The 22,289-nt window shown below is 49.1% G+C and overlaps 1 protein-coding gene across 2 annotated transcripts in view; it reads right to left on the minus strand.

Moving 5' to 3' along the window:
• MMEL1 (membrane metalloendopeptidase like 1) overlaps nt 1-22,289 on the minus strand; it is a 450,309-nt gene that overhangs the window by 76,497 nt on the left and 351,523 nt on the right. For both annotated transcript variants that reach the window (XM_075329400.1, XM_075329399.1), the window contains exons 9-11: nt 13,270-13,404; nt 13,095-13,184; nt 4,795-4,931 (exon numbers count right to left, since the gene is read on the minus strand). In XM_075329400.1, coding sequence (XP_075185515.1) covers nt 4,795-4,931; nt 13,095-13,184; nt 13,270-13,404 — 362 coding nt within the window. The remainder of the gene's footprint in view (nt 1-4,794; nt 4,932-13,094; nt 13,185-13,269; nt 13,405-22,289) is intronic.

Below are 22,289 nucleotides of genomic sequence, written 5' to 3' on the forward strand. Positions count from 1 at the left end.
TCACGGGCAATTTGTTGCCCGTGGCGCACAAAGTCGTTAAACCCCTGTCACACGTACTTACCTCTCGAACGACCTCGCTGTGGGCGGCGAACATCCTCTTCCTGAAGGGGGAGGGACGTTCGGCATCACAGCGACGTCACACAGCGGCCGCCCAATAGAAGCGGAGGGGTGGAGATGAGCGGGACGTAACATCCCGCCCACCTCCTTCTTTCCACATTGCAGGCGGTCGCAGGTAAGGTGTGTTTGTCATTCCCAGGGTGTCACACGGAGCGATGTGTGCTGCCATGGGAATGACGAACACCCGGCGCGCAGAAGGAGGAACGACTTTATGAAAATGAACGACATGTCAACGAGCAACGATAAGGTGAGTATTTTTGCTCGTTCACTGTCGTTCATAGCTGTCACACGCTACGATATCTCTAACAATGCCGGATGTATGTCACGGAATCCTTGACCCTGACGACATATCGCCTGATATATCGTAGCGTGTGATGCCGCCCTATACACGCTGCGATCTCGCTAGCGAGATCACAAGCGATTGTACCCGCCCCCATCGGTTGTGCGACACGAGCAAATCACTGCCCGTCGCACACAACCTCGCTTACCACCGTCACACGGACTTACCTGTCCTGTGACGTTGCTCTGGCTGGCGAACCGCCTCCTTTCTAAGGGGGCGGGTCGTGTGGCATCACAGCGATGTCACACGGCAGCCGTCCAATAGAAGCGGAGGGGTGGAGATGAGCAGGACATAAACATCCAGCCCACCTCCTTCCTTCCGCATTGGCGGTGAAGGCAGGTAAGGAGATGTTCGTCGCTTCTGCGGTGTCACACATAGTGATGTGTGCTGCCGCAGGAACGAGGAACAACATCGCTAATTAGAAGAAAACGATTTTTTGTTTTAGGACGACCTCTCCGCGTTAAACGATTTTTGCCGTTCTTGCGATCGTTTTAGGTCGCACATAAGTGTCACACACTGCGATATCGTTAATGACGCCGGATGTGAGTCACAAAACGTGACCCCGACGATAATTCATTAACGATATCGTAGCGTGTAAAGCCCGCTTAAGACTCTCCCATTGGGATATGAAGGGAGTTATAACTTTACCACAGCTGGAGAGTCATAGGTGTGAGACTATAAAACTAAGACTTTCGTATAAGTATGAAAAAAAGTTTTGATTAAAAAAAATCTCTTATGATTTCCATGATAACAGACTACAAAGTAAACTTGTGTATAGGCAGCTCCATCTGTTGTGTTGCTCCCATAATGTTAAAGGGGTTGTCAGAAGTTGTCTGGGACTTTAACATTGATGACCTTTATTTAGGATAAGTGTCACATGGTGTTCAGCTGTAAACTCACCAAGTGTCATAGCGACTTCTGGCCCTTTTCACTGCAGAGTCTGAGACGTCACACTATGGTTTCCCTGATGCTTTGGAATTGTACAGTCAGACTTGGGCATCGGCCAGTTGTGTGCTTACTGAAGATCAGTCTAGCTGGAGTTCATTTTTGCTAGCCTGTGGATTTCTGCTGGAGTCACAGGTTACAGGAGAACTATCACAGCTACTCCCTGCCCTTTAATCCCTTCAGCCCCCGGGTGCTTTCCGTTTTTGCGTTTTTGTTTTTTGCTCCCCTTCTTCCGAGAGCCGTAACTTTTTTAGTTTTCTGTCAATCTTGCCATATTAGGGCTTGTTTTTTGCGGGACGAGTTGTACTTTTAAATGAATCCATAAGTTTTACCATATAGTGTACTGGAAACAGCAAAAAAAATCCAAGTGTGGAAAAACTGCAAAAAAAGTGTGATCGGACAATAGTTTTTGGGATATTTTATTGACCGTTCACTATATGGTAAAACTGATCTGTGGGTGTGATGCCTGAGGTCGGTGTGAGTTTGTGGACACCAAACATGTATAAGTTTACTTGTATCTAAGGGGTTAAAAAAAATTCACAAGCTTGTCCAATAAAAGTGGCGTACATTTTGCGCCATTTTACAAAACCCGTAGTGTTCTCATTTTTTAGGATCTATGGCTCAGTGATGGCTTATTTCTTGCGTCTCGAGCTGTCGTTTCTAATGGTACCATTTTTGCGCAGATGCTACGTTTTGATCGCCTGTTATTGCATTTTGCGTAAAACTTGCGGCGACCAAAAAACGTAATTTTGGAGTTTGGAATTTTTTTGCCGCTACGCCGTTTACTAATCAGAATAATTAATTTTATATTTTGATAGATCGGGCATTTCTGAACGCGGCGATACCAAATATGTGTATAGTTATTTTTTTAACCTTTTAATTTTCAATGGTGTGAAAGGGGGGTGATTTGAACTTTTAGTTTTTTTTAAACTTTTTTTTTACTTTTTTTTTTATTTTACTAGTCTCTCTAGGGGGCTATAGCGATCAGCAATACAGCTGTAAACAACAGATATGATCACTTCCTGATTCACTCGGCTCCGGGCCGAGTGAAACCGAAAGTGATTCATGATAGCTACAGGCGTCATCATATGACCCTGTGCTACCATGGCAACCACCGAAAGTCACGTGATCACGCACGTGACTTCCGGTGGGGGCAGCGGTAAGTGAAAATCATGGCCGCGCGCATATACGTCTCACTGCCAGACTTTGGCAGCGAGATGTAAGGGGTTAAATGTTTCGAGTGGAAGCGATTTCACTCGTAACATGCAGGCACACATGTCAGCTGTTGAAAACAGCTGATATGTGCGCGGACCGCCGCAACCTGCCCACGGCAGGGGGCGGGGATTAACCTCTCACGATCCACGACGGATAGATCCGTCATGGGTCGTGAAGGGGTTAAAAGATGGTGGAGTCTTTTCCTCCACCCAAATTATAGCTAAATTTGCGATACCGGTCATGCTACTGTGGTGCTCTTGTTCTGGTGATCTTCTGTATATTATTTGGTGTGTTGTGGAAATAATCCTGTTGTCTGTTTATTTCCTCCATACTCTTTATTTCCTCCTGAGCATGTATTGTCTTACCTTTGTGTGTGCGCAGGGAGTTTGAGTTTTGATTTTCCATGTCTGTCTATTTATGTGGATAAAAGCACTCCTATCACGACCATCCCCGGGGTTGGGGGAGATGGGGTATAGACCAGGGATATTCAGGAGCTAGGGTTAGGAAGACAGCCCAGACACCAACACCATTAGATGTAATTTTGGGAACAGGGAAACCTAGTGCCACCCAAGGCTTAGGGCCAATGTAGGTGCCCAGGTTCCAAGTTACTTCAGTACACTCCATGACAATAGGTCATCAATCTCTGATCGGTGGGGGTGCAACACTTTGTACCCCCAACAATGATCTCCTCCCGATACCATGCACAGACGGAACTGCTCAGCTACGGAGTTGCACAGCACATCTCTGTCAGTTATATATTAGTCGCAGCTGGATACTGTATATCTGCCCCATTGAATCAAGCTCCCCCACCGATCAGACATTGATGACCAATCCTAAAATTAAGTCATCAATGTGAAAGTCTCGGACAATCCCTTTAACTCGACAGTGGACAACAGCAAGAAACGACTGCAGCAGGGAATTGCATAAGGTTTTCACAAGGTTTGTTTTTATAGTCTATCTATGGACACACATAGATTTGTATAGAAGTTGTATACGCAAAATATCTGAAGATTTATAACCAAGAAAAGTTGCTTCATTTCTTATGTTAGAAGTATCTTAGAAATTCTTGCCTCGAGCTTATTATTTAGTACAACTAATTGAGCTTCTTTGTCATTTGCTTTGTCAGACTTATGTCTAAAGGCCCCTTTACACACTGGAACATCGTTAGCGATATCGCTGTAACGTCACCGGTTTTGTGACGTAATAACGACCTCCCCAGCGACATTGCAGTGTGTGACACGCATCAGCGACCTGGCCCCCGCTGGGAGGTTGCTGATCGCTTCAGGAACATTTTTTGGTCCTTTGCTTCCCGCTGCGCAGCATGCATCGGTGTGTTTGACACTGTTACAACGACATCATTAGCGACTTAGAACCCAGCCCATAGGCGTGCTATAGCGTTTCCTTTCCCGCCCCCTTACCTCTGATTGGTGGTCACTGTTGCATTCTGATTGGGCGGCTTTCACTGAAAAGAAGGCAACTTAGCCTTACAGAGAACTCTAAAAAGATTCGCTAAGCAACAAATGCTCAGAAACAAAGGATATACAAGCACGACTTTTGACAATCTTTCCAAGCTCGGGGTCGCCAATAAGAACGCACTAGCGATCACCAATCGGAGCTGAGGGGGCGTGTAAAAAGGACACCCAGGTGGCTTCAGCGCCAAACACCATGCCCCTAACATAGGTGTGAGTCATCAAAGAGCTGCTGTGTGACACGTCCCCAACGACCAGCGAGGTCGTTCTTCAGGTCCATATCGCTACTGCGTCGTTGGCCAGATCTGCCTGTATGACAGCTCACCAGCGACTGTTTAGAGACTTTAGGGAGGTCGCTATTACGTCACAAAACCGGTGACGATACAGCGATATCGCTAGCGATTTTGCAGTGTGTAAAGGGGCCTTAAGAATGGGGGAGTCCTATCATCTCTAAATAAGTAAATACGCTCGATTCAAGCACACAATGGAAATGAACTGCTACGAAACATTCACATTATATAAATACACATATACCGTATACACAGTTTTGCAGTCAACCATCAAATGCTTCAAGAACATTAGTTGGTCATTAGAAGATACCTATTGATTACAGTGAGTCTACATACGACATCATGAGAGCAACTAAGCTAAATATTGTCACTAAACATAAATACTATTAATTATGCTAAATATTCTAAGAGTAATTACCTGGCGGAATAATTGGAGAGAATCAACTTAAGCTGTTGTAGATAAGGAACGCCATAGACCACAACTTCCTCTTCGGGATGAAGCTGAATGCTCACGGATGTCATTACTTCTTGGATGAAATTTGTCCAATTAAACTCCTAATATGAAGAATGAATAATGTGTAGAGTAATTATTTGTTTTAATATCACAGTATAATATAGTACACCCTCCTTCAAAACTACCCCAATGAGAAATTGATCCATTGTCTCTTATGTATAACCAAAAACAACAAACCCCATATAAAATAGAACCTTTAATATTAATATAAGGTAAAAACAACACCAAAAGCAAAAGCAATGTCCTCTTATAGTGTAGGGTAAATAATCAAAGGGACATGAAATCCATGATAGGTAGTATAATAAAAAGGGGACAAATGGCAGGGGGAAAGCTGACTCTAATGGGCCCTAAAGCCTGTCCTTACCTAGCAATGGAGGGTATGACGCCCTAGGGTTGTGGCACCCCCATTCACAGACGGAAAAGCCCAATAGTGCACCACAAAACATAAGTGAGAAAATATTAAAACCTGATAGGTAAATTACACCATAGATAATCAATTGTGACTCATCTGACTCTGGCTGCTCCTGGGATATGACATCCGTCATCCCGGCCTAGGGGGACCTTACAGGGGAAAACGCGTCAGGACGACCTTTTTCCCACTGAAGATCTTGATTGATGGATCTTCTAATGACTCGCCCACCCCAGGGCTATGGGACACCCGGTGCCGGGCCGGACTAGTCCGGAGGTAGTCAGTGGTGTCGGGGCCTGGCTCCGTGGCCCTGGTGGGTGTCAGTTTAAATATGGCTGGTGACTTGGGGTTTGAATAAAGTTTGTGTTCGTGACGCCACCTGTGGTATGCGGCTATTAAGCCGCCGCTGCTGTGTAAGGCCTCCGGGGTGATGATATGGCAGCAATGATGGTACTGCTCCCCACAGGTGGAGCAATGCCCCGGGGCACAGTTGGTGCTCGTGAGAGTCTATGGTGTAGTGGAAGTCTATGCAGACGGAATAACAGAGGCCACACCAAGGGTGCAGTTTCAAGTTCTTTACTCACACGTCCTGGTAGAAGCTCACTGGTGCCCTCAGATGACTGGAACCCACTGTCAGGGACCTCCGCCGTTTCTGGGTGATTCCTGGAGTAAAAACCGGTACCCTTCTCTCTAAGGTGTCTCTGTCTTCAGCTGTCTTCCTAAGCCTAGCTCTTTTAGGATGTACCTGCTCGGCCTCCACTACAGCCTCCAGGCTGGGGGGTCACCTGTCGGATGATTCTCCCCTTTCTAGAGGTTCTGCTGTGGGCTGTGGCCCGGGGAGTTTACAACTTTCCCTGGGCCTCGGTTTTTACTGTTTGGAGATGATTTTGCACTCCTCCGGTTTCTAGGGACCGTCCCCTGTTGCAGCTTGATCCCTCCACCGATGTTCCTGTGAAACAGGCCACCACAGCTCTACAGCTATCCGTGGCCCTGGAATCCCTTCTCTTCCTCTGCTTGGTGTCACCTGGACCCTCTGAGACCCAGGTTCTTCACCAGGAAGTGTCTCTTTCTTCTTCTTAGCTCCTGTCTGACTAGAGCTGTCTTTCCTTCTCTCCTTCTCGTCTGCCTCCTGCAGACCTCCTCCTCCTTCCCCACTCTCTCTCAGACTTCTGTTGCTTTCTCTGTGCGGACACTCTAAGCTCACAGAGCTCCTTTCTCTTTCACAGCTACATGCTGTCTCCTCACTCTCTCACTCTCTGAGGTAAACTGAAACTCTGACCTTCCTTTCCTTGTCTGCTCTCTGGTGGCTCCTCCCACCTCCCCAGTTGCTCAGCTGTACCCTATAGGAGCAGGGATGGGTCTTACGGCCCCTCCCAGCATGCAGCATGGGAGCGTACTGCCACTGTCCCTGGTCCCAGTGTGTACCTAACAATGGGTGTTGTGTAGATTTACCAGGGGACCGGTGTTCACTCCTTTCCTCACCCAGAATGGGGCATCACACCGCTGGATGAGGTGCAATGTCCTGTGGCGACGGAAGCCTCAGGGGCGCCACACTCCCCCACAGCGAATCCTAGCACGTCCTCGGGCTGAAAAACAACAGAAAATGTGGAAAGAAACTGCAAAAACATTTTTACATGCATGTAACAAAAACAATAAAACTTTTCTTCCCTTTATGGGAGGCACAGGTACTTAAACGTTGCAAAAAAACCCTTTCTTATAAAGAAACTCTATATGTGCACTTCCAGTCCATTGCACGGTTTGGGCACATCCCCCATAATTGTGGTAGGGGGCACAACAGGTGCAACTATATACATCTTGGCTACAACAAGTCCAGTAGCCTGGCAGTTCATTCAGCTTTCTTAAGCTACAAAGGGCAAAGACAAAACCAGCCACTAAGTCCAGTGGCCTGGTTACACAGGACACATTACATTCACATTCACCGGGGACCACATTCCAGTTCCGTGGCCCGGTACACATAATCAAGGGGGGTGACATCTTCGAAAAGTACAAGGGGCAGTAAGGCAGGGTAGGGTGTCGTCTTCAAATTGAACATTGGACAGACATACAGGGGCTATTTACAGTTCGGCATCTTCTTCTTTCTTTTAATTGCAGAGGTCCTCTTCTGGCTCAGCTCCCGGTGACATGGAAGCTGCAGCCAGGTTGGTCTGGGTCCCTTGGTCCTGTTCTCCAGCTATTGTGGGGCTGCTGCGGGGTGATGGTATCAGAGCTGCGTCCTCCTCTGGATGTTCAGGGGTCTGCTCTTTAGCCACAACAGTTGCTGGGATAGACGGCATTGCGGCCTGGTCTGATCTGGCCGGATAGGGTGTTTCTGCGCCGGACGTCTCAGCAGGGACTTCAGTCAGGGTCGCAGCATGGACCTCAATGGGCATCGGAGCAGAGACTTCAATGGGCATCGCAGCAGAGACCCGTCGGGATCACAGCAGGGATTGCATTCAGGATCGCAGCAGGGATCGCACTCGGGATCGCACTGGGGATTGCAGCAGGGATCGCACTCGGGATCGCAGCGGGGATCGCGGCGGGCATCGCAGCGGCCTCTGGTAGTAACGCCGGCGAGGTCAGCACACCCGATCGGGCAGGGGCAGTATAGGACTCACCCAGGTCTAGGCTGGAGATGTTCTGCAGCAGGATCGCCATCGCTGGTGTGGGCTCCGGATGGTCGTGGGCGGCACCTCCACACAGGCCTCGCTGCACTGACATCTGCAGACTCCTCATGGCCAGCACCATCTCCTTCCCCCACACGGCTGTCTCCCGTCGGCTCTGCTCCTTCATCCCGTCAGCCATCCTCCCGACCTCAGCCTTCAGCTCAGCGGCAGTCACAGGCCTGATCCAGGTGAGCTCCCCCTGGCCTCCGCTTACAGGAGCCATTTTCTTTCTTCCTCCAGACAGCAGCATTAACTGCCAGTCAGTTTCTTAGCGCGCCATTTTGCCTTCCTCCACTCTGCATCGCGGGCACCGCTTCGCGCTCTTTTCTTAGACAAGGGGGCGGAGCTTCTTTTCGCGCTCTTTCTGCAGGCATGCCCCCCTTCTTCCCGCGCTCAGTGGCTTCAATGGCGGCAGTTTCTCACTATAACACAGTCTTTTAAGCACAATTCTTCAGGCGCACAGTACCCGGTGGGACCGGGCACGAAATCCTGTTCGTGACGCCAAAATTGACTCGCCCACCCCAGGGCTATGGGACACCCGGTGCCGGGCCGGACTAGTCCGGAGGTAGTCAGTGGTGGCGGGGCCCGGCTCCGTGGCCCTGGTGGGTGTCAGTTTAAATATGGCTGGTGACTTGGGGTTTGAATAAAGTTTGTGTTCGTGACGCCACCTGTGGTATGCGGCTATTAAGCCGCCGCTGCTGTGTAAGGCCTCCGGGGTGATTTTATGGCAGCAATGATGGTACTGCTCCCCACAGGTGGAGCAATGCCCCGGGGCACAGTTGGTGCTCGTGAGAGTCTATGGTGTAGTGGAAGTCTATGCAGACGGAATAACAGAGGCCACACCAAGGGTGCAGTTTCAAGTTCTTTACTCACACGTCCTGGTAGGAGCTCACTGGTGCCCTCAGACGACTGGAACCCACTGTCAGGGACCTCCGCCGTTTCTGGGTGATTCCTGGAGTAAAACCCGGTACCCTTCTCTCTAAGGTGTCTCTGTCTTCAGCTGTCTTCCTAAGCCTAGCTCTTTTAGGATGTACCTGCTCGGCCTCCACTACAGCCTCCAGGCTGGGGGGTCACCTGTCGGATGATTCTCCCCTTTCTAGAGGTTCTGCTGTGGGCTGTGGCCTGGGGAGTTTACAACTTTCCCTGGGCCTCGGTTTTTACTGTTTGGAGATGATTTTGCACTCCTCCGGTTTCTAGGGACCCTCCCCTGTTGCAGCTTGATCCCTCCACCGATGTTCCTGTGGAACAGGCCACCACAGCTCTACAGCTATCCGTGGCCCTGGAATCCCTTCTCTTCCTCTGCTTGGTGTCACCTGGACCCTCTGAGACCCAGGTTCTTCACCAGGAAGTGTCTCTTTCTTCTTCTTAGCTCCTGTCTGACTAGAGCTGTCTTTCCTTCTCTCCTTCTCGTCTGCCTCCTGCAGACCTCCTCCTCCTTCCCCACTCTCTCTCAGACTTCTGTTGCTTTCTCTGTGCGGACAATCTGAGCTCACAGAGCTCCTTTCTCTTTCACAGCTACATGCTGTTTTCTCACTCTCTCACTCTCTGAGGTAAACTGAAACTCTGACCTTCCTTTCCTTGTCTGCTCTCTGGTGGCTCCTCCCACCTCCCCAGTTGCTAAGCTGTACCCTATAGGAGCAGGGATGGGTCTTACGGCTCCTCCCAGCATGCAGCATGGGAGGGTACTGCCACTGTCCCTGGTCCCAGTGTGTACCTAACAATGGGTGTTGTGTAGATTTACCAGGGGACCGGTGTTCACTCCTTTCCTCACCCAGAATGGGGCATCACACTGCTGGATGGGGTGCAATGTCCTGTGGCGACGGAAGCCTCAAAGGCGCCACACTAACCAGATGAGTCACAATTGATTATCTATGTTGTAATTTACCTATCAGGTTTTAATATTGTCTCACTTTTGTTTTGTGGTGCACTGTTAGTATAGTGTAGGGTGTACTAAGGACTATTAGGGTTTCCTTTGGTGAATGGGGATGCCACAACCCTAGGGCGTCATACCCTCCATTGCTAGGTAGGGACAGGCTTTAGGGCCCATTAGGGTTAGCTTTTTCCCTGCCCTGTGTCCCCTTTTTTATTATATTACCTATCATGGATTACATGTCCCTTTGATTATTTACCCTACTCTATAAGAGGATATCACTTTTGCTTTTGGTGTTGTTTTTACCTTATATTAATATTAAAAGTGATATTTTATAGGGGGTTTGTTCTTTTTGGTTATACATAATTAGTACCCCTTGTGTATTAGCTGCGGCTTTGGTCTTTTCTCATTGTCTCTTATCAAGATATTAGAATTCTTTTTAGACCTTTGTAGAACTGAATAACAGCTGATATGGAACCATTACAGGTGCCACAAGGGTCCTCACAAATGTGTCCTAAACCCTTTATAGGTAGAAGGACTTTGTTTATTTTAATTGCATATTTATGGGCTTAAGGGGTTGTTCACAACACCTTCTAATGTAGTATATTCCCCATGTGAAATAAAAACAGCCTGTACTCACCTTTGGTGCCAACACTGTTCCAGGGATGTTAGAGCCTGGTCTCCTGGGGCTCATGAAGTCTGCTAACTTTCTTCTGAGGTAGTTGAGATTTGGAGAACGTCAGAGAGCAGCAGCAGCTCTCGTGTCTTCTGGATACCAGTCATGTCTCAAGAAAGTGAGAGTGATCCACTGATTGGCTGCCAACATAATAACATCCCATGCCTTGAAAGACCCAGTAACGAGGTCACTGGTATGGTGCTGGAAGTACAGGCTGTTTTTATTGTACATGGGGAATATACTTATTGAGAAGGGCTTGTACAAGTAGTGGTAAATCCATTAAGGGGTTGTCCCCCCAGAAAATATCAAATTAGGGAAAATGCTGATTGCTGATTCTCCCAGCGATCCTGAGATCGGGTTTATGGAACCATCAAAATCAGGCTACGAGGCTCAATAGCCCGATCTTAATTTTAAAATGAAGTGGATATAAACTGTATTCATTGGTTATGGACTGACGGGGAGAGCTGAATGCTGTACTCAGCTTTTTCCATTGACAATGATTGGAGCAGAGGCCGAGCATGTTCCTCTCCACGCTATAGATGGTTAGGCTTTTGTTCAGACATTGCTTTTTTCCTGCTTCTTTTCTGCAGGCAAAACCTGCTCTCTTGGAAGTAAAGAAGCTGCTTACAAAAAGCAGGTCTTTTCTCTGTTTTGCTGCTTTTTTTGGTGCATTTTTGTTTCGATTTTTGGTGCAGATTATACTTTTCATTTGTCTACAGCGCATGTTTAATACAGTTTTATTCACCAAAAATGCTGCAAAAATGCATGGTTGCAATTTTTTTCCACTTCTTCATTGCTTTCTATGGTGAAAAACCATTGCAAAAACACAGAGATAACTGACATGCTGCAGATCTAAAAAATGCAGCCATTTTCTAATTCATTTAGGCAAAAGAAAAAAAACAAAAAACAATTCTTGCATAAGATTTATGAAATTATAAAGCTTTTGCTAGTATTGTAAAATAACAGCTTTTAATTTGAAATTAAAAAAAAGCAGCAAAAACGCAATTTGTGAACACAGCCTGACTGTGGCTGTGTGTCACCACTTAATTTGTCTCTACATAATCCCTTTTTGAGTTAAACCTATTGACACTGGTAGGGTGGATAATATTCCCTTGATTGTTTGTTCCGTGTTTCTTTTTTATTATCCTAATAAAGTAATTCTTTTAAATATAGCTTTGTTTGTTTCTTTTTTTTTCTTGGAATAATCTTTCAAAAAAACTATATTCTCTGATAAGTTTGCATTATTTGAGGAAATATTCCTTTCTAAGAAGGCCCCTGATTCCGGTACCTATGACGTCCATTTTCATACAGGAGACACGGACATACACAGACCCATTAAAATCAATGGGTCTACGCACACATCAGTGTTTTTGCAAAGATGGTGTGTCCATGTGGAGCACACGCGTGTCTATGTGTTCCGCATGGAGACATGTCCGTTTTTCTCCAGCAGCGCTGATGTCCCACGGACCACACACTGATGTGATCCGTGTGACTTCAATGTGACACGTGCCGGTGAAAAGACGGGTCTTTGAAATAAAATTATTTTTCATACTCACCTGTCTCCAGCCCTGCTGTCTTTGGTGCTGCTGTCACTTGCTTTCGGGCCTGCTCATTATGCTTAAAATATTCACTGCAGCGCGGACCCTAAAGCAGCAGCACCAGAGACATCAGCACTGGGGACAGCAGCGTCGGGGACAGGTGAGTATAAACTTTCTTCTCTCCTTGTGCTATTACGGATAGCACATGGTGAACACTAATGCACTAATGTGCCAAAATCACGGCACACGGATGGGACATACATACCTTCAACACGGCCGTGCAAAACACAAACATTTTTCACGGATGTGTGAAAGAGGCCTAAGGCCATGTGCGCACTGGAAAGTGCTTTTTTCTTAAAGAATCCCGCACCCGCGGAAAAAAACGCACCAAAACCGCTACAAAATCCGCATGCGTTTTTGCCGTGGTTGGTTGCGTTTTGGTGCGGTTTGTTTTGCGGATTTGCAGCGGATTTACCGCAGATTTTCCGCAAGTTAATCCATGCTGATTTTTACCATTATCTATGGCAAAAACCGCAGGTACCTGCGGAAAAGAAGTGACATGCTCATTAATTCCACAGCGGAAATCTGCTGGTAAATCCGCGGGTATAAAAAAACGCAGTGTGCGCACAGCATTTTTTAAAACCTATAGGATTTGCTGGGCAATGACTGCAGCAATGTTAGACACATATTCTGCTTCAAATCCGTGGCAAAATCCGCTGTAAATCCGGAGCGTGCGCACAGGGCCTAAGGCTCACAGCCACTGTTGTCTATATACTGAGTCCTGTTCACTTGAATGATGCCACGCTAGAAGCAGCCTGTCATTGGACACCATTACCCACTGGCTTATGTTGTGTAAAATTTGATCAGAGACATTGGACTTTACTTGTCCAGTTCTTATTGTTTCCCTTTGGACAAGCATATGTCTCCTGGCTTCTAAACGTCTGCTCCACAGAATAGACATGTTGCCATATAAAGAGAATCACAATTGACTGAATGAAGACATTTTGACCATAACTAAAAGCATGGATGGTAATAGACTGAAATTTACATCTGTTGAGAACTTCTGTTGGAACTCAGTGAGGGTCATTTTGTTATATAATAAGGTCACATCGTTCCGTTCCTCAGATGGTGCCGTTGCCTAAAAGACACAAAGAACTGTGATAGTTCCTTCAATTTGCATGATGAACCCTTAAGTCAGTGAATGGTGGCTGAAGAATCTTCACCTTTGCAATATCAGACTCTAAATCCATGACACGAGCCATTTCTTCCTGCACGTAATTGTCATCTTTTGTGAGGTTCTTGTCTTCTCGTACCATTTTAGCAATGGTGACCATAAACTGGAGGTAGGCTTCTCTAATCTGGGGAGAAAAACAGGTGTCATATTTTTTGGAAACAAAACTTTGCGGAATCTAATTACTTTATCACTTGGTGGACAGAAGCTTAAAGATGTCATCATAGTGTTTACCAGGCATTCAGTTAGCCATCCTGTCCAGATGCAAAATTCTGCAGATTTCGATCGCTACTATATATCAATATGGCCTCACTGTAGGAAATCATCTCAAAAGTTGAGCTTCCTACCACAGAAGGGTCATATGTAACAGTTTGGTTAGGCTAGTTTCCCACTTGCGTTGGACGGGATCAGTAGCATTGCGTTGTGTGACGCATGCAACGGATGCGTTGCATATAGTGGCACAACGCAATGCTACGGATCGTACAAAATAACGGAAAGCTTTTTTTTTTTTTTTTTTCTTCTTACAGTTTACCTGCAGCCGACTATTGTGAACAATCAGCTGATCGCTCTTAATAGCCGGCGGCCGAGCGCTCTCACATGCCGGCGGCCGAGCGCTCAGCTAAGTGCCCTGACATGCCAGCGGCCGATCGCTCAGCTGAGTGCCCTGACATGCCGGCGGCCGAGCGCTCAGCTGAGTGCCCTGACATGCCGGCGGATCAGCTGAGCACCCTGACATGCCGGCGGCCGAGCGCTCAGCTGAGTGCCCTGACATGCCGGCGGATCAGCTGAGCGCCCTGACATGCCAGCGGCTGAGCGCTCAGCTAAGCGCACAGACATGCCGGCGGCCGAGCGTTCAGCTGGGCGCCCTGACATGCCGGCGGATCAGCTGAGCGCCCTGACATGCCAGCGGCCGAGCGCTCAGCTGGGCGCATAGACATGCCGGCGGCCGAGCGCTCAGCTGGGCGCCCTGACATGCCGGCGGCCAAGTGCTCAGCTGAGTGCCCTGACATGCCGGCGGCCAAACGCTCAGCTGAGTGCCCTAACATGCCGGCGGATCAGCTGAGCGCCCTGACATGCCGGCGGCCGAGCGCTCAGCTGGGCGCACAGACATGCCGGCGGCCGAGCGCTCAGCTGGGTGCCCTGACATGCCAGCGGCCGAGCGCTCAGCTGAGTGCCCTGACATGCCAGCAGCCGAGCGCTCAGCTGAGTGCCCTGACATGCCGGCAGATTAGCTGAGCTCCCTGACATGCCGGCGGCCGAGCGCTCAGCTCAACGTTTGGCCACCGAGAAATAAAATAAAGTTTGTGATAAAAAAAAAAAAAAGAGCATGCGCAGTGAAAAATAAAGGTTTCCGCTGCTCAAAAAAACGTTACATGCAGCGTTCCATCCGCCCAACGCTCACTGACGGTCAGCGTCAAAACAACTGATGCGCTGCGGGGCGGATGCAATTCAAGACCATCCGTTGCTATCCATAGCTAATAGAAGTCTATGAGGAATATAACGGTTTCCTGTAACGGTTACCGTAATTCCTCAAGGCTGCGGATAGCAACGGATCCCGTCCAACGCAAGTGTGAAACTAGCCTTAGGCGCAATGGTTAAAGTATACATTCTGTAAAAAGGCATATATCCACTGTGTTCTTATGTTTGAAACACATAGGATGAATTTTTAATTGAACAGGTATAATTACAACTAGTGATGAGCGAGCATGCTTGTTACTACTCGGTACTCGCACGAGTATCACTGTACTCGGGCTACTCGGCGGGGACCGAGTAATCTCGCGATACTCGTGCTGTACTCGTGGTCTTCATTTCTGCATGTTGGCGCTCTTTTGAGAGCCAGCCCTCATGCAGGGATTGGCTGGCAGACCACTGCAATGCCACAGCCCTGTTAGTTGTGGAATTGCAGTGATTGGCCGGCCTGCACAGCGTGACCGAGCCTTTATACCGGCCGGCGCGCTGTGCTCTGCTCACAGCCATCCAGACAGTCAGTGCAGGGAGAGTGTCGCTGCTTCAGGGAAAGGTTTGCGGCCCTTTATAGCTATTTCCGTAGCAGGGCTGCAAACAGTGTGACCAAAAGTCCTTCTCAGGACTATTGTAGTTGTATACAGGCAGGCAGGGTATAGCCAGGTCGGAGTACAGTAGCAGAGTCCTTCTCAGGACTATTGTTGCTGTATACAGGCAGGGTATAGCCAGGTCGGAATACAGGCTGGTGACCAGAAGAGTCCTTGTCAGGACTATTGTAGCAGTATACAGGCAGGCAGGCAGGGTATATAGCCATTCCTAGTGGTGACCGTATACCAGCCTTCATCATATCTGGGGCTGGTGTACACAGTCTAAGGCCCCCTTCACACGTCCGTGAAACACGTGCGTGTTTGGTCCGTGTCCGTATGTACCAGAGACACGGACAAACGTGGACCATTGTTATTCAATGTCTGTGTATACACGTACGTTTTTCCATACGCTCCGTATGTCCGTGTGCGTGACACGTATGTGTATCCGTGCCTCACGGATGCTTGTCCGTTTTTGGCACGGAACACGCACACGCGCATCCAATGATAGTCTATGGGTGCGTGAAAACACGTACGTGACACGGATGCATCTACGTGTGGTCCGTGTCCGTTTTTTCAACTTTGCTTGTAATTAATGTATCTCTTTATTGCCAGGTGTCTTCAATTTACTTTGAGCTGTATTTAATGTCATTTTGCAGCCTGCAGGCATTAAGGAAGGAGTGTGAGGCTTCATTTGAGCGTTTGTTTAGCTTGTTTTTGGTTTAGTGCTTGAAAAACTCAACAAGACCCAGTATGGAAGCACACCAAAAAAACCAAATCCGGATTAGTGGCTCATTAAGTTGGAAAATGTTAATTAACACCAGCATCAACACATTGAATCATTAATGTGATGACAATCCACAGAAAAACGTTCTTGAAAAACGGATGGCAAACGCTAGTGACACGGATCACACACGGACTCTAAAAACGGACAAACGGATGAATCATACGGACATACGGAGACAACACGGATGTTACACGGAACAAGAATACGGATGAAAAAACGGACAACGGACATGAAAAACGGACCGTGAAACACGTGCGTGATTTTAACGGACGTGTGAAGGGGGCCTAAAACAGTCCAGATAGTGTCAGACTTCTCAGTAATTGTTGCTCCTAAAAACCTGTTAGGTTCTTATTGCGTCCGTGCTTGCATTTAAAAACCGCACGTGTGTGCCTGTCGGTGGCAGCGTACAGGTGCACGTTTTTCACAAACTATTATATAACGCACAAGTCTAGTGAATAATACACGTCAGTCAGCAGTGTCTGATAGTGTCAGACTTCTCAGTAATTGTCGCTCCTAAAAACCTGTTAGCTTCTTATTGCGTCCGTGCTTGCATTTAAAAACCGCACGTGTGTGCCTGTCGGTGGCAGCGTACAGGTGCACGTTTTTCACAAACTATTATATAACGCACAAGTCAAGTGAATAATACACGTCAGTCAGCAGTGGCTGATAGTGTCAGACTTCTCAGTAATTGTCGCTCCTAAAACCTGTTAGGTTCTTATTGCGTCCGTGCTTGCATTTAAAAACCGCACGTGTGTGCCTGTCGGTGGCAGCGTACAGGTGCACGTTTTTCACAAACTATTATATAACGCACAAGTCAAGTGAATAATACACGTCAGTCAGCAGTGGCTGATAGTGTCAGACTTCTCAGTAATTGTCGCTCCTAAAACCTGTTAGGTTCTTATTGCGTCCGTGCTTGCATTTAAAAACCGCACGTGTGTGCCTGTCGGTGGCAGCGTACAGGTGCACGTTTTTCACAAACTATTATATAACGCACAAGTCTAGTGAATAATACACGTCAGTCAGCAGTGGCTGATAGTGTCAGACTTCTCAGTAATTGTCGCTCCTAAAAACCTGTTAGCTTCTTATTGCGTCCGTGCTTGCATTTAAAAACCGCATGTGTGTGCCTGTCGGTGGCAGCGTCAGGCTCCATATTGTCCCTGGATAGAGATGTGCATGAGGGCCTCAAAACATTGTTCCCATTGCAAAGGAGCGGGTCTCCTGTCGTAATGCCCATTCTGAAAGAATGGGCGAAAAAATTTACCACTGGGGTATACCTAAAACAACGGCCTAACTATTGTAACGGTCACCATGATGGCGCATGAGGAGAAGGAGGAGCAGTCCAGCGATTAGCCAAAGTCCAGAAGTGTGTTACCATGGGTGAGTGGAGGTACATGGCAAAATCCCGTTACAAACTTTAAATTCCGCTGTCATTTGCTGGTGGTGTGGTGAAGTCTGGCCCAATCCAACCCTTGTTCATCTTGATCAGAGTCAGCCTGTCAGCATTTACAGTTGACAGGCGGGTGCGTTTATCTGTAATGATTCCACCTGCGGCACTAAAAACACGCTCTGACAAAACGCTAGCGGCAGGGCAGGCCAGGATTTCCAAAACGTAGAGAGCCAATTCATGCCACGTGTCCAGCTTGGATACCCATTAATTGTAAGGCACAGAGGAATGTCGGAGTACAGTTGTTTGATCTGCAAGGTACTCCTTGAGCATCTGGGCAAACTTAGGATTTCTTGTGGCACTACCCTGCACCTCAGGGGCTGTGGTATGTGAGGGGCTGAGAAAACTGTCCCACATCTTAAAGACTGTTCCCCTACCTCTGGCGGATTGGACTTGTGCCCCTCTCGGCTGTACGCCTTGATTGTCCCCTGATTCCTGACCTATGCCGCTAGCGTTTTGTGAGGGGAATGCTTTGCCTACTTCCGTGACTATGGCCTTCTGGAACTGCTGCATTTTTCCTGACCTCTCCGCCTCGGGAATAAGAGACATAAAGTTCTCCTTTTAGCGTGGGTCTAACAGTGTTACCAACCAGTAATGATTGTCGGCCAAGATGTTCTTAACGCGAGGGTCATGAGACAGGCAGCTTACCATAAAGTCAGCCATGTGTGCCAGACTCTTAACAGCCATCACTTCAGTATCCTGACCAACACGATGACTGAACATGCTGTCCTCCTCCTCCTCCTCCTCCTCATCATCATCTACCCTGTCCTCTGGCCAGCCACGCTGAACCGACGATATGACTGCATGTCATATCCTCAATTTGGCCAGAGAGTTGCTACATGTCTTCATCCTCCTCCTCGTCATAGTCCTCCACTGCACGTTGTGATGAGACGAGGCTGGGCTGTGTGTTATCACCCACACCCACTACTGTTTCTTGCTCAAACTCATCGCGCTCCGCCTGCAATGCATCATGGTTGTTTTTTGAGCAGAGACCATTTTAGAAGGCAGAGAAGCGGTATGGTGACGCTAATAATGTCGTCATCGCCGCTCACCATCTTGGTGGAGTCCTCAAAGTTTTGGTGGATGGTACATAGGTCGGACATCCATCTCCACTCCTCAGGTGTTATGTGTGGAGTTTGACCCATTTCCTGACGGCTTAGGTGATGCAGGTACTCAACAACTGCCCTCTTCTGCTCACATATCCTGACCAACATGTGCAGAGTTGAATTCCAATGCGTGGGGACATCACACACCAGTCTGTGAGCCGGAAGATGCAAATGGCGCTGAAAGCCGGCAAGGCCGGCTGAAGCAGTAGGTGACTTTCGAAGATGTGCAGACAGGCATTGAACGTTTACCAGCAGATCAGACAGCTCTGGGTATGACTTTAGAAACCGCTGAACCACGAGGTTGAGCACATGGGCCACGCATGGAACATGTGTCAGCTGGCCTCGCCTCAAAGCCGCCACCAGGTTCCGGCCATTGTCACACACGACCTTTCCTGGCTTTAGGTTCAGAGGTGTGAGCCAGTGATCTGCCTGCTGTTTCAGAGCTGTCCACACCTCTTCTGCATTGTAGGGTTTGTCACCTATGCAGATTAGCTTCAGCACAGCCTGTTGCCGCTTCGCCGAGGCAGTGCTGCAGTGCTTCTGTGTCGCCCTGGACAAGCCAGGGGCCACAGAGCACAACACTTACACACCCCACACTCCCTGCAGGCATATCATAGTCAAAACACAAAATCCTTGTTGCCTTCCCCAGGGGCTGTTGTCCACACCAGGGGGTGGAGCCAGGCGGTTGGACTCCACCCACCAAGGAGGAGGGAAAACACAGGCAGTGAGAGTTAAGCTAAGGAAGTGGAAGGAGGAAAGTAGTAGAGAGGAGAAAAGTGACAGCAAAGAGCCTGAAGTTGGTCCGGGTGTGTGGCCCGGACAGGACAGCAAGGTTGGCAGGATGTGGTGACCGTCTGCAGTGGAGGCCGATTGGAGTCTGCCGTAAGGACCGTGGACGGGTGGTGACCCGGCCGTACCGGACCGGTATACAAAGAGAAGCCAGCACCATTGGCAGGGGCCTTTCGGATCCTGGCAAGGCTTGGTGTCGCCGTGAATTTGCCAAATCCGTTAGTGAAGGGGACCTCAGGGTTTCCAAACAGCCAAGTCATGATAGAAGGCAACCGTCCAACCGTGAAGGGGAGACACCGCCACCGCCAAGGGCAACCGTCTCCCAGGGCCAGCGCCTGTGGGCAAAAGGGGCTCCTCCGGCCCATATCCAGGTCGGGGAGCGGGTTACCGGTGGGAAACCATCACTACCAACACTGAACTTAGGTGCAGGGAGAGACAGTCATCACTAACCTGCAGGGAGGAACAACCGCAGCCGTCCGAGGGACCCGTCCATCCAGCCACTTGTTTTACCGTGAACTGTGTCATCATCATTGGGCTGAGTGAGTACCTCCGTGCCGTGCGGCACAGCGCTGCCCCTGCGACCCTGCACCTCATCAGGCCCCGCAACCCGCCTGTCATCCATCTCTACCCCATCACCGGGCCCTGGGACAACCAACCCCTCTTCCCACGGAGGGGAGAAATAACAACAAAGCTGCTCCCTGTCACAGGCTCCCGGGATCCCCGTCCAGAGCAGCGGTGGTGTCCACACAATCACCACAACCGTGGGTGGCGTCACGGACAATATCCCCAAAACCCAAACGACCCCTTTTCACTCACGGGCGATGAGCGCCGCTCGAGTCCCCGGGATCCGGCCATCGCTCGAGCCACCGAACAGCAGCAGCCGTAGAGCAGCGGCAGCCGGACCCGAGCAGTGGGAGAGCGCAGCGTCCCCTCCTCCGCCCGCGACACTTCCAGCTTGGGACTGGTGTGTAGGGTAAAGTGGATGAGGATGCGCAGGAGGAGGCTGAGGAGCATGACATTCCGGAGCTGTAGAGTGTGGGTGAAACCCTGACTGAGGTAGGGCCTGCAAAACTTGGTGTGTGAAGGACGTGTTCCGTCCCTCGCTCAGACTGGGTCCCAGCTTCCACAATATTAACCCAGTGTGACGTCAACGAGATGTAGCGGCCTTGCCCACATGCACTTGTCCACGTGTCTGTGGTTAGGTGGACTTTGGCTGAAACAGCGTTGTTCAGGGCACGTGTGATGTTTTGTGACACGTGGTTATGCAATGCGGGGACGGCACACCGGGAGAAATAGTGGCGGCTGGGGACCGAGTAATGTGGGACAGCTGCCACCATCAGGTCGCGGAATGCTTCTGTCTCAACCAGCCTAAAAGGCAACATTTCCAGCGCAAGCAGTCGCGAAATGTTAGCATTTAGAAGTGTGGCATGTGGGGCGTTGGCAGTGTATTTGCGCCTGCGTTCAAAGGTTTGCTGAATGGATAACTGAACGCTGCGCTGGGACAAGGACGTGCTTGATGATGGTGCTATTTCTGCGTGGGCAACTGCAGGTGCAGGGCCGGAGGAGGCTTGTTCGCGGGCAGCATGGACAGGGGATTGGCTCGCATGCACAACAAGCGAAGACGTAGCAGTGACATCAGCAAGCACTGCTCCTCGACTCTGTTGTACATCCCACAAAGTCGGGTGCTTGGCTGACATGTGCCTGATCATGCTGGTGGTGGTCAGGCTGCTAGTTTTGGTACCCCTGCTGATGCTGGCACGGCAGGTGTTGCAAATGGCCTTTTTAGAATCATCTGGAGCCAACTTAAAAAACTGCCAGACTCGGGAAGACCTAACATTTATACAGGCACCTTGTGTCGTGTTGTTCCGGGGAACAGTTGCCTGACGTCTGCCTGGGGCCACCACCCTGCTTCTTACTGCCTGTTGGGATGCTACGCCTCCCTCCCCCTGTGCACTGCTGTCCTCGCTCTGCATAGCCTCCTGCCAGGTTGGGTCAGTTACTGGATCATCCACCACGTCATCTTCCTCTTCCGCACCCTGCTCCTCCTCCTGACTTCCTGACAATTGTGTCTCATCATCGTCCACCCCTTGTTGAGACACGTTGCCAACTTCGTGAGAACGTGGCTGCTCAAATATTTGGGCATCTGTACATACAATCTCGTCATGGCCCACTTCAACAGGAGCTGGCGAGAGGCCAGAATGTGTGAATGGAAACGTGAACGAACAGCTCTTCCGAGTGTCCAAGTGTGGGATCAGTAATGTCCGTGGACGTGTACTCGGCCTTGTGGTAGGAAGGAGGATCAGGTTCTGAAATGTGCGGTGCAGTATCACGGCTACTGACACTTGACCGTGTGGAAGACAGAGTGTTTGTGGTGGTGCCAATCTGACTGGAAGCATTATCCGCTATCCAACTAACAACCTGTTGACACTGGTCTTGGTTCAAGAGCGATGTACTGCTGCGGTCCCCAAGAATTTGGGACAGGACGTGCGAGCGAGTAGATGTGGCCCTTTGTTGTGGCGAAATTAGAGCTTGCACACGACCTCGGTCTCTGCCTGCACCACCATCACGTCCACTTCCTTGTTCGTTGACAACGCCCTTGCGCATTTTGCAATGCTGTGCTGATGTGTATTCACTAGACTTGTGCGTTAAATCCAAGTTTTTGCAAAACGCACACAAGTGCAGCGGAAAGCTGCCACCAACAGGCACACATATGCGGTTTTTAAATGCAAGCACGGAGGCACTAAGAACCTAACAGGTCTCTATCCAGGGACAACGTGGAGCCTCCCAATTTTTGGCTGCCCTGCCAAAGGGCTATACTACAATAGACCCACTTCCTTA

This window comes from Anomaloglossus baeobatrachus, chromosome 11 (genome assembly GCF_048569485.1).
Source record: "Anomaloglossus baeobatrachus isolate aAnoBae1 chromosome 11, aAnoBae1.hap1, whole genome shotgun sequence".
Taxonomy (NCBI): Eukaryota; Metazoa; Chordata; class Amphibia; order Anura; family Aromobatidae; genus Anomaloglossus; species Anomaloglossus baeobatrachus.